Below are 12,310 nucleotides of genomic sequence, written 5' to 3'. Positions count from 1 at the left end.
AGCCAACATATGTGCCCATTCTGTGTCTTTTTAGCTTGATATTTTTCTGGCTAAACCTGTAAGAATGACAGGGGCACTGTCTCCCAGATTTCAGATATAATACCACCTTAAAATGCCTTTCTTATCTTAGTTAAAATATTCCTAGAATTTGGAAAAGACTTGCCCTACAACATACAGGCTAGAAGTGTCTTAATGTGGGTTCTACCTTGAAAAGTAATTGGGTAGATATGGCTTTCTGAAGTTCCATGTTTTTTGTGCCTCAGTGATTCCAGATCAGCTCCGCTCTATTTACAAACAAAATTGTTTTCTGTTTTTAATTAATGGCCAGGGGATCTGAGAGTCACGCTGGGTTCTTTCCTTCTCATGCATAATGACCAATAATAAAAGACTTCTGCTGGTCAAATTAGGCCCCCAGTGACATCTCTGAAGTCTCATTGCCTTCCACTGGTTAGCAAAGATTATCTGATTTGGAATTTAGGAGACAGTTCTGATGATGATGAACAAGAAGGAATAGACGCTAGCTCTCACTGTCTCAGATGTGCTGGCTCTGCAGGGCTAGCAGAAGTAAAAGCAGTCAAAATGTATTTTTGTCTCACAAGTCAGTGTATGTAACACTGGTACGCACAAGGGCCAAGTCTGTTGGATAAAAAAATGCCGTTTTTAATTATTCACTTTTCAGAGTTGCAGCTTGAAATGACTTTCCACTAGAAACTCTGCTGATTCAGGTAAACTGGTAGTGGTTTAGTGTAGTGAATGCATCCAAATGGGAAATAGATTGAAACCACTGAATTCATGTCACTGGTGGCTTAGACTCAACTTTTTATGGAGGATTGATTTTTTTCCCCTTCCCCCCTTTCCTTATGATTTCTCCAGGGAGACAAGAAATTATAGTAGAGGAGGCAGCAAGAGGAGACACAGGAGGATGAGAGGGAGAAGAAAAGAGAGGGAAAGAAGGGAGAGAATATGAGAGAGAATGAAAAAGTCCTTCAATGTTAGCTTTGTGTGACTGTGGTTTCAGAGTATGCCTATTGATGTCTTGCTAGGAGGTGTGTGAAGGGCCCTCTGGAGAAGCAGGGGAGAATTGCTCCTTTAGATGCCAAGTGTAAAATTAAAACTGGCAGGGCCCCGGTGCAGAGGGCTGGGAAGCTAATCACTCCTAATAACACATTGATTTTCATAGATCCCTGGCCATATGTCAGCAGCTTTGCATTAGTGCTTGGTTTCTCTTTCTTTCTTCACCACCAAACTCACAGCTTTAGGTTCTGATAAATGTAGCTTCTTATCTCTTTATCTTTGCAAATATGTATGAATCTCCCTAACCCGGGCAAGGCCAGTCACTCCTTTTGTCCACAAAGTTCCCCCCAGCCACTGCAATCAGAACTCCATCCGGGCTTCCAGGGTGTCACTGCAGCACTGTCATATGTTGGCTATAGGTGGTGGTGTGAGCATCATATCTGGGCAGATTCTGGCACTGAAAGGCGCAGAGCCTATAGCTCTCTGGTTATTTCCAGAACAGGGTCAGCACTGGGCAGATTTCCCCTATCTTCTGCCCACCAGTAATATGCCTCTACTTTAACCGTTGGAGACCCATTTTCAGAGCTGAGGGGGGAGCTCAGTCTCCAGGGCCCATTCAGTTGTTGGCCTTTTTGCTGAGCCTGCCAGCAGGTGGTACAATTATGCCTTGAATTTTTTTGTGCTGTGGGTACCTGACTTCTAGGATCTAGGTGTCATGACTGGGGCTTTGGCAGTCCAACCTAGTGGTTGGAGCAGGAGTCAGAGTTAAGTGTCAGTAAAGTGAGGCATGGGTCAGGAAACAGGCAGGCAGGCAAGAACCAAGAACAGGTCAGGAGAAGAGGGCTCAGCAGTCAAGCAAGAAGGCAGGGTTTGATGTAGCAGCCAGCCAGGAATTTGCCTAGTTGCACTGACCACTTCCTGTGCCTCCTTCTGCCTTAAATAGCATAGCTGGACCAATCAGTGGGGTCAGGAACTCCTCCAGTCAGGATCCCTATAGATTGTGCCTCTGGTGGGCCTTGGGTTCCATTAGCCACTCGACCCACTGGTTACTAGGAAGCCACCAGATGGAGGCCTGGATGCAAAGATTGCCTGGGGACCAGGGGGACCTCACACTAGACTGAAAACCCTCCAACTCATTTCACATAAGATACTGAAGAGCCATCAGATGGGAATGAGGTTTTTCACTTTTACAAGTTGTCAGTTGCCAAAGTGTGAGTAATCTAAACTAGGTTTCTTGATGGTGTTTGATAGGGCAGAGATGGGGATGGGGAATGCACCCTTGCTACAGAGGTATCCAGCTGTTCTCTAAGTACTGACTTGCTTTACTACAGCAGGTTTCCTCTCCCTCATTTATTAATAAAATGGCCAGAGGTGGTGCATCAGGTAAGGCCAAGGCAGTATTAGGTCATATTACTATCACCTGTCAACAGATTAATCGTCTCTTGCCCTCTGAGCCTTTGCTTCCCATTTCTTTCATTCAGATGATAGAACTAGAATTGGCTCCTAATGGAATGCAAGGGTCACAAATAATTCTCATATCTCAGAGAGTAAACAAAAATGAACAGATAGGGCCGGCGAGTACCAAACAGTAGGGGATATTTGTTGACAAGCCCGTCTTGCATTCATCTCAACCATCGAAGAACCAAGGTAGATAGAGCTCAATACTTTCTGTGGCAGGAGGTTGGAGAGAGCTCCACAGGCCTGCAAGAGGAAAAATATTGATTTTTCTTTCTCAAAGGGATAAATTATCAATACACATATATTGCAGTACCTAATGAATCATGATTGGTCAAACTTTAGCAGCTGGTAATGCTTGTTTAGTAATGCAGAAAAGAGCGCCTAGGGCCTGCGATTTAGAAAGAGGACTGAATGAAAGAAACAAATCCACCAGCTAAAATGGACTGAATCTGTAACTTGTAGCCACTGGATATTTGCTTTGGATTGTTGCTGCCTAGAGAGTCATAGAAGAGATTGTTTCATATGGAAAGAGCTCTTGGGACTCTGTGTAAAAAATATGTGATTGAGCTCTTGGCAACAGTGAACTAGTGCTTGTGCTCGGGAAAGAGCTAAATCCTCCTCTCTCCACACGCACCCCACACCTACCCCCTGGCCGTGATACTTACTGGCATCATTGCTGTCCAAGTTCCAGGCCAGCCTTCAACATGCGGCTAAGAGCTGGGTACATGAGTGCTGCCTGCATGGTATAATAATCTGCATAGTAGTTTGCAGCAATCATTATCTTGAATTCAGAAGTGCAGCCCATGGGGACTATAGGCTGCACAGTGCAATACTCCATCTTGATCTGAGCAGCTCAGTCACTTGGATATAGCTATAGCATTGTACACTGAAACTTGCAGTGGGTATGGGTCACACCACTGAGTTAAAGGCAAGGGTGGCCACAGGCCATCTGTTAAAGATTAATAGGATATATTTATGCCATTGGCCTCTCTTCAAGCTCATATGTTTTAACTGGGTGTATTTTTCAAATAATGGCCATTCTGTACTTATGTGATGTTTACAGAGCTAACACCAATCCTAGCAGATGCTGGATGATGGTGTCATAAGAACATCCTGAGAATCCCGATGGGACTCTAGCATTCAGTCCAAAGCACAACTGTAGGGATCTGCTGATTTATTTTAATTTTTAATGAAAGTTGATCTGGTGAATGGAGGTGGATTGACAGCCCTAAAGGCCTCTGTGTAGCCCCAGAATAGGGACAACATGGGCAGCTGCAGGGCAAGCCTCTCCCCATGAAAATATCTCATCCCTAGTTTGCTTCAGCCCTGACCTAGGGGGTAGAGAAAGGTGTTTGTATGCTGAGAGGTGATTTCCTACTTCTTAAGTCCTGCCTCCATCCTTTCACAGGCTCACTTCCTGCACCCATTACCATTTCTTATTGGTTTAAATATTAGAGATGAGCTATAGGCATAACATTTGGATCAGAGTTTGGGACTGAATTAAGATCCCTTCCCCAACCCCTACCTTCAAAATCCATTTGCCTTCAGATTTTGTTTCAGCCTGAAATACAGAAACTCTAATCATGAAATTCAGGTGTGGGTGTAGGTCTAATTTTTGTATCCACTCCAGCAATTTTGGGGTCTGTTCTGGTCCTCTCTAGTAAATACGGTAATACATTTTTTTTTAAATCTCTGACTTTTTTTTTGCCTGGAGTGCTTGGGGTCCAGGCAATTGTTCTGTAAAACAGGGAGTGGAGGAGCTGAATTATGCAGGCAGGCCCCCTTTGCACGGAAGGGGCATCTCTCTAGATCTCTGCTCTTCCTGGTGTTACTGTTGTTTCTCCACTTTTCTTTGAGCTCTGGAAGAAGACCAAGTACAAGCTTATATCAGGTGCAAAATGGCTTCCACATATCCAGTAAATAGCACTGTGAATAGGGAGGGAACAGATTTGGGGCGCTTGTGCCAGTTTCCCTACCCCCAACCCTGTACATTCACTAGTGTAAACAACTGTTTCATGCAGGACACGTCTGAGCTGAAGGCCTCAAAAGGCCATTTCATGCTTGACTGCATTTTCTAATACAATCGTGAGAGGAATGTGTGTGTGCGCGCGTACACACACACACACACTGTGAATATATGTATAATATATAGTACATTTGGTTCCAGCTTGTAGCTGCAAGTGGCAAGTTAGATGCAGAAGGGAGGGGGGAAAGTGATTGATTGGGTTTTGATAAACCAAGCCCAGCTCCCTGTCTGAAAAAGGAGTTTCCATTTTCCTCTGTGACACCTGCTCTTGGCTAGAGGAACCTCCCTGGATGATGTATGTCACTCAGAACTGCCACGCAGAGGCTGTATGACTGTGTGGGTAGGGGCAGTTATCATGTGTATGAGAATAGGTGGTAAGTACAGATGAGGAGATGATCACTTGATGATTACCTGTTCTATTCATTTCCTCTGAAGCACCTGGAATTGGCCACTGTCACAAGACAGCATACTGGGCTAGATGGACCATTGGTCTGACACAGTATGGCTGTTTTTATGCTCTTATGTTCTTATGAGAATAGTTATTTGCATGTTACTTGGTGATCCCCCTCATTGCTTTGATGTGGAGGGAACTCAACACTGCTAACAAAAGTCAGAGTTTGTGTTGTATTAGTCTCTCTCTGTCAAACCAGTAGTATGAGCAGCGTACACTGAACTGCTGGCTTAGTGGAAACGCTGCACTGTTTTCACCTGATTTCATCATTCTCCTTAGCACAAGGCACTTAGGTAGGTTTATAGTAAAACCAAATTGAACTTTATTTAACAGAGCTTGAGATAAAGATTCAAATAAAAGCAAGGATAAGGGTTTGGAAACATAAGGTCATGGGTAAAAGAAAAACATAAAATGCAATCTATAGCCTATGCTTATTAACAAGTTTCTTTCCTGTCTGATAAGGCATTTCTCACCCAATTGTTCATTTTTACAGCACTTACCCAGTTCTGAAAGCTGGGATCCATTTTTCATGAGACACCCCTGCTTGCAGAGTCTCTTCTCTATAATGAATGCCTCCTTGTCCTTTCTTCTTCTCTTATACAGTTACTGACTATTTATTGTCCTTTGACCCAAAGGTGTCCTAGTCAGAGATTTTTATTTGGGTTATTTTGTCTTTTCTAAATTCTGAAGCCTGCATGTGGCCCAGACCGTAAATGCAAACTAGCTCAGTGGACGGATGTCTATTGTTCTCATGTTGCTTGAGTCAGCGTTCAGACTTCCCCTACTCAGGGGATAGGTTTTGTTCCCAACGGGTATGGAACGTAATGTCCTACATGTTACATAACTCTAAAATTGTTTCCCATACAAACATTTTGCAGTACTCATGACAATTAGCTTGTTGTTCTCTTTTGGCAGAGACCAGACATGACTCCCTATGGTGAAACAGTAAGATGGTTGGACATGGGCAGTACACCTGCCTGGGCCTGTCTGTGTCTCACCCTAGTAGGTGTCTTCCAACTCTGGATTCTCTTACATGATCCTATGATAAATATCCCCCTTGGAGCAATTGCTACAACTCTGCCTCCTGCTGTGTTGGCTGCAAGGGAATTAGAGTAATTCATTATTAGTGTGTTTTATGTAGCTTTATGAAATGTACTAATCCAGGGACCCCTTAGTGCATAGTTAAGGATTGAAACAGTAATTCTAAATCTGTACAGGTTGCCAGAGTTCAATTGAGACTTCAGTTCCATAGATATGTACATCAGTCTCCTCAGGCAAAAAACCTGTGGAAATAGAGAATATCAAGTACTTAATTTTATAGCTCCTTTCCTCCCCTCCCCTCTCTATTTTCTGTAAAATCCTTGTGGAAGATGGAAAAATGTAATTTCTTTCCTGGCTGTGATTTTCCTTTTCCATTTTCTTGGTACTCATCCTACCTCTATCCTATGCCATTTCCTGTGTTTCTAGTGATACTTAACCTGACACGGGTCTTGGTTTGTTTCTTACCTTGTTTTGCATCACAGCACCATTGATCATGTCAGCATGGCTCCAGGAACGTTAGCTAACTTGTACCAGTAGGGGAAAAAATAATAGAAGAAGAGAAGTCAGAGCTAGAAAAGGCTTATTAGGAAACCTGTACCATACTCGTACATATATGTCCCCTACAGTATCACCTCCATTAAAAAAATGAGTTTTACACAATCTCAAGGAGAGAGTAGACTCACAAGCTCATAGGCTCACACACAAATTAGAGGCAGAGAAGTCCTGATAGTCTGTCCCTGGCTAATATTCCCTATAGTCTATTCTCCAGGGCTAGTTTTTAAACATCCCTAAGAAATGGGAGTTTAACCACTTTTCTTTTTCATGCTAACTTACCCTAAGATAAATTTTCCTGCTATCCAGCCTCAATTTTTCCTTTGCTTAGTTTCACCCTTTCCTAGTTGTACTTCCTTGAACTATTCAAAACAATGCCTCTCTGTCTCAGAATTTTTGTAGGTCCTAGATGAAAGATAACTTGTATGGGTTTTTTCATAGTTTCTAACAATGGACCTACAAACCCCACAAAATCAAACCAAAAGTGTAAGGCTTGATATGGTTTTTTTTTGTATGTTCCTTGTCCTTGTAAAATTCCTGGTACCCAGCTTTGGGCCACAAACATCCCCCTGGATGATAGTCAGCCAGACCTTTAGTCTGATTGGCAGCTCACTGCACAGCTGTGTTGATTGTGACAATTCAACTGTTTCAGAATGTTTTGTCCTCTGGGTAATGGAGCTTCTGCAACGTTGAAGAAGCCATTGCCCGTCGTCCCTGGCTGAGAAAGGGCTTGCATCAGCCTGTGTACAATTTGTGAATGTACGTGATGGCTGAAGCGATACCATCTTGGGGTGTATAGTTATTCTCAGTGCTGGGTCTGAACTGTGCGTGGGTAGGATATCTTCAAGCAGGATAATGACCTGCTGTTCATTTGAAAGACCTGAAGGAAGGCAGTATGGAAATTACAGGACAACTCTTATATTTTAGAAATATCACCATATGGATATAAAAATTGTACAGTTGTATCACAGTCTGATTCCATGATTGTTGGTTGGAAAATACTATTTATCTGATCAAATGCCCTACCAAATAAGTGACATCCCTTAAAATACTTGATACGTGATCACCTTGCCTCCAAAGTAAAATCCATGTTCTGCAGGAAGGGGTTTTGGTGACTCAATAGGCAATGTCTAAACTAGTGACCCTGGACAGTGCTAGGCTGGGCTGCCAGAGAAGTAGCTGTCTTTTAGAAGAAAATAAAATTGAGGTCCTGGCATCAAATGATCATTAAAGTCCCTTGGCCCTTTTCACAAGAAGATGGGGTAGTAACTTGGGAGTCCTGGGAAATTCTAGTGTGGATAACTGCATTCTGCTTCTCCACATTGTAATTTCTACTGGATACAACATCTCCCACTTCCTGCTCTAATCTGTTGTGTAGTATTGCTGGGCAATGTTAAACAGCCACTGTATTTCTACCCCAGAAGTGTCTGCTTTTCAGTGGTAGGTGAAGTGATTGCAATATAAGCAGTCTGAAAAATGTTTAGGGAACCTTCAGGACCCCAAGGGTTCCATAGAAACATTTCGCTGCTCTCATGGTTAGTCATTGTTTCTTTTTTTCTCTGCAGAGGCTTCCATCTTGAGCTACGATGGCAGCATGTACATGAAGATCATCATGCCCATGGTCATGCACACAGAGGCAGAAGATGTGTCTTTCCGCTTCATGTCCCAGCGTGCCTACGGGCTCTTAATGGCCACCACTTCATGGGATTCTGCCGACACCCTTCGCCTGGAGCTAGATGGAGGGCGTGTCAAACTCATGGTCAATTTAGGTATCCTACAGAGATTCCCTTTTCCACTTTTAGTTTGGGCTTGTGATAAGTGTTTTGTTTGATCATTTTTCTTTTTTTTTTCTGTTGGTTTGATTGGATATGATTGATTTCTAAAGTAGCTTCTGAGACCTTCATAACGATACTATCTGCAGAGAGAAATTCTCTCTGACAGTTGCTGCATGGAGATTTGATGTCAATTCTTGGTCATGGATAGTGGTGGTTTTTAAGTCTTTATGTTCTTAAGTTTCCTTTCTTGGTCTGGAACTGGTTAGCTTTGTGTAAGACATGCTACTTGGTCCATCTTTTGATCAATCACATACTCATTAATCCAGCCTCTTTTACACCACTCAAAACAGTCAAAGCAGGGCATGGGAGGGAAACCAAACTGATATGGAGGGAAGGGGTAAGTGCTGTGAATCTCAAGCTCTCAACAGACTAGTCTTGGTCTAATGTTTTAAATGTTGAACCTTCTCAGGACCCAAGCCCTTATAAACTACTGTCACATTCTGGTGTGATGGTCCCACATGCACAAGTAACTCTATTGTAATTTGTAGCCTTTATGGCTCTTAGTATTGAATGGTTTAGGGTTTTGTTTTGTTTTTTTAATCAAAAGGCATCAGTAATAAAGATAGGGGGAACCCCCAAAGAGGTTGCGTTCTGTCTAGGATGGGTCAATTTACCAGTTCAAAGATAACTAGTCAGTTGACCAGTCAAGTGATGTAAAAATTATCAAATATTTTAAAGGATTAATATATTATTACAGTAATAACAATAACAAAAAAGAGTAAGAATTTATGATCTCAATAGTGTAAGCCTTAGATACTTATGCCTAATTACACAAAAATTACTCTGAGTTATTTTAACTCAGAAATATGTGAAACACGATTCAAAAAAGTTTAAAAAAATGAAAGAATAGCAACATAAGGCAATCAAAAAGGTAGGCTGCCATTGCATTGGGACATTCTTGCTGGAATATCTGACAATATTTGACCATGCTCAATAAGCGGTCAGTTGACCAAACAACTGACGTTATTTGAATCAGTTGACCAGCTTGACAAGCCTAATTCTGTCTCCTCAAAGTTATTCATTCCCAGACAGAACCTGAGTGGGAACAAATTTTTATTTAAAAATGCTGGGGGGCGGGCACAGTTTCCTTCATAACGAACACAGACGCTCATATTAATCTGAGCTGAGTAACTAGGTTCTGTAGATCAACAAAAAGATCCACCTTGGGTTCTAATTTTCTAGGGATACTTGATGTGATGATGCATCCACCTTTCCCTTATTCTCTCACTATTGTAGGCCAGCAGTGTGGATGGCCCAGAGTGGCAACTTTTTGACTCCCATGTATGAAAATGTTGGGAAGAGACAAAGTGAGAGTGTGAGTGCGAGGAGAGGGGATAACAGATAGTGGATGGATTTGGTTGTTTGGTGTTTTTGGAGTTGAATATAAGCACAAAAAGTAAAATACTCTTCTCATTTATACTGCTGCTATCTGGTTGACTACATGTGGCTGCACCAGTATAACTGAGAGGAGAATCTGAGCTAGAACTACAGAGCCATGATACGAATTGGAAAAGGTAAGCCTTCCTGAAATTTTAAGGTTTCTAACAGGAACTATCTGTATGCTCTGTGATGAGGTTGGGCTAGCTTTTGAAATTCCAAGCCCCATTGTGACACTTCCCAAATATTATGAGCTGTCAACAGGAAATTCACTCCTGAGTCCTGGCTGTGCCATAATATAAAGAAGAGACATTGCAATGATCTTGCACAGTGCAGTGACAGTGTCACACATCAGACTATGTATTGGTCATTGAATTACATCACAGCTAGACATAGGGGATATCATTTAAATATCATGATGCACTAGAGCTGAAAGAGCCTTAACTTCTAGGGAAAGAGCTTCTAGAGAGTCCTCCACCTCAGTCCTCAGCTGTACTTTCAGCTGTTGGAGGTCATCAAGGAACAGTGTAACCTATTGCACTGCAGTGACCTGCACCACCTGCAAGGAGGTGGCATTAACTGGTTTCAAAAAAGAACCACTTCTGGCCTTCTTTGGCTTTGGAAGGGAAACTCAGATCTTTCTTTTATTGTTGGGTTTGGAGGGTGAAAAGGAGGTGAAAATCTGTTAGAACAAGCTCCTGTCTTTAAAATGAGAAATGAAAATAGTCTCCATCCCATAAAGCCTTAAGTGTTGCCTTAGATGGAAAAATACTGCATGTTACATAGCCCCTGTTGTCTGGAATTTACATGTTGTATGCAGCTGAACTGGAGCAGTGTAAAGCATCACTGAGTGTTCAGCCAGCATGGCTGCAGAGGCAGTACTAAATTGCATTGGTCCATGTGGAAATATATCATCTCCAGCCGCCACAATGACTTCTCAAGTAAGGAAAGGATGGCATTCTGATGGCATCCATCTCTGCCTGCATCAGCTCTAAGTGAAGTGGAGAATTCCTTATGCCTTCAATGTCCCCTTTGGGGATCAGTTCCACAGAATTATTGTTTGGTAGTCCAACATATAAAGAGAATCTTTCAAACAACTCCAGTGTATATGTGAGTTAGTGTGTCTGCAGCTGCTTTCTCTTCCCATCCAATGCTATTTGTGCTAATAATTTAGCAGCTTGAGAATTTCTAGCAGCTTGAGAATTACTGAGGTCCCTTTTCTGAAATTCTTTCTAATAATTACAGAATGAAATTATTTTTCTGAGAATCAAAGTGCTGAAAGGCTATGAGGCCAGCTCTCAGATTTTAAGGGGGAGGGAGTGTGTTATGTTGTCAGAGCAGGGTGCTGGGAATCTGGGACACCTGGGTTCTATTCTGAACTCTGCCACGATCTCACCGTAATCCCAAGCAAGTCCTTTTACCCTCCAGTGCCTCAATTTATCGCTCTGCTAAAGGTGCAAAAGCTTCCTTACCTCACAGAGAAGCAGTGAAGCTTCAGTACTGGATGCTTGTAAAGCACTTTGAGATCCTTGCACACAAGGCACTACAGGCATGTAAAGTGTTGTCCTTTTCTGCTGAGCAGGGTGCCACCAGAGAGCTATAGAGACACCCTTAACTTCCATCAAAGTCAGTGAGGGAAGAAAGCATTCCAGTACCTGCAAGATGGTGCTCAGGATCTCCTAGGCTCAGACGTGTGTGTGTGTGTGTGTGTGTGTGTGTGTGTGTGTGTGTGTGTGTGTGTGTGTGTGTGTGTGTGTGTGTGTGTGTGTGTGTGTGTGTGTGTGTGTGTGTGTGTGTGTGTGTGTGTGTGTGTGTGTGTGTGTGTGTGTATATAGAATCCCCTGGAGTGTGCTTGTTTTCTCTACCCATTTAACCTCCCCCTCCTAACTTTAATAGGTCCTTCCTCACATCATAGTGGCTTTCCCTGTGGCGAGGAAAGCAGAAAATGTTTTTTCTTCCAATGCCTGCCAGTATTGCTTGTTTCATCAGCTATGGTAACTTGTTACAGACCCTCTGGAGACCATTAGGCCAGAGGCTAAGCATCTGACTTTTAATAGCCTACCACCTAAAGAATATGACTGAAATCCTTTCTGAGCATTTTACCAGAATTTTGACTAAGAGCTTAATATTAAAATATACACTACATACTGTCCTTGGCTAAGTGACTGATACATGGGGAAACCCTGGTGAACCAAAACTCTGTTAAAGGTCAGTTATACTGGAGTGGCAGTGACTGAATCATTATTTCCTCTGAGCTCCTAAGCTTCACAGACATGGAACTTTGGCCCTGCAGAGCTTTGAAGGCCTGTGGAGTTGAAGCTGTGTTCCGGTAAAGTGACTAATGCTGCAGTTGTGGAGAGCCTATGCGGCTCTCCTCCCCCATTGATTTGAGCCACAGAAACACAATTTCAACTATTTTGAACTTTGAACCAAGTTATCTCCAGTTGTCTGACCCCCCTCCCAGAGTTACAAAGGTTTCAGATGTCCCACAAGACCGTAAATCAGTACTTTTCTCTTTTCCAAAGGGCTAGATTATGTTGTTACTGAAGGAGATCA

General features: G+C 42.6%; 1 protein-coding gene across 11 annotated transcripts in view; it reads left to right on the top strand.

Moving 5' to 3' along the window:
* NRXN3 (neurexin 3) overlaps positions 1-12,310 on the top strand; it is a 1,218,301-nt gene that overhangs the window by 404,121 nt on the left and 801,870 nt on the right. For all 11 annotated transcript variants that reach the window (XM_067532399.1, XM_067532391.1, XM_067532404.1 and 8 more), the window contains one exon: positions 8,108-8,311. In XM_067532399.1, coding sequence (XP_067388500.1) covers positions 8,108-8,311 — 204 coding nt within the window. The remainder of the gene's footprint in view (positions 1-8,107; positions 8,312-12,310) is intronic.

The sequence above is a fragment of the Emydura macquarii genome, unplaced genomic scaffold, assembly GCF_026122565.2.
Source record: "Emydura macquarii macquarii isolate MOO-44397 ecotype Brisbane River unplaced genomic scaffold, CSIRO-AGI_Emac_v2 contig_374, whole genome shotgun sequence".
NCBI lineage: Eukaryota > Metazoa > Chordata > Testudines > Chelidae > Emydura > Emydura macquarii.
This window is presented reverse-complemented; position numbering and strand designations above follow the sequence as displayed.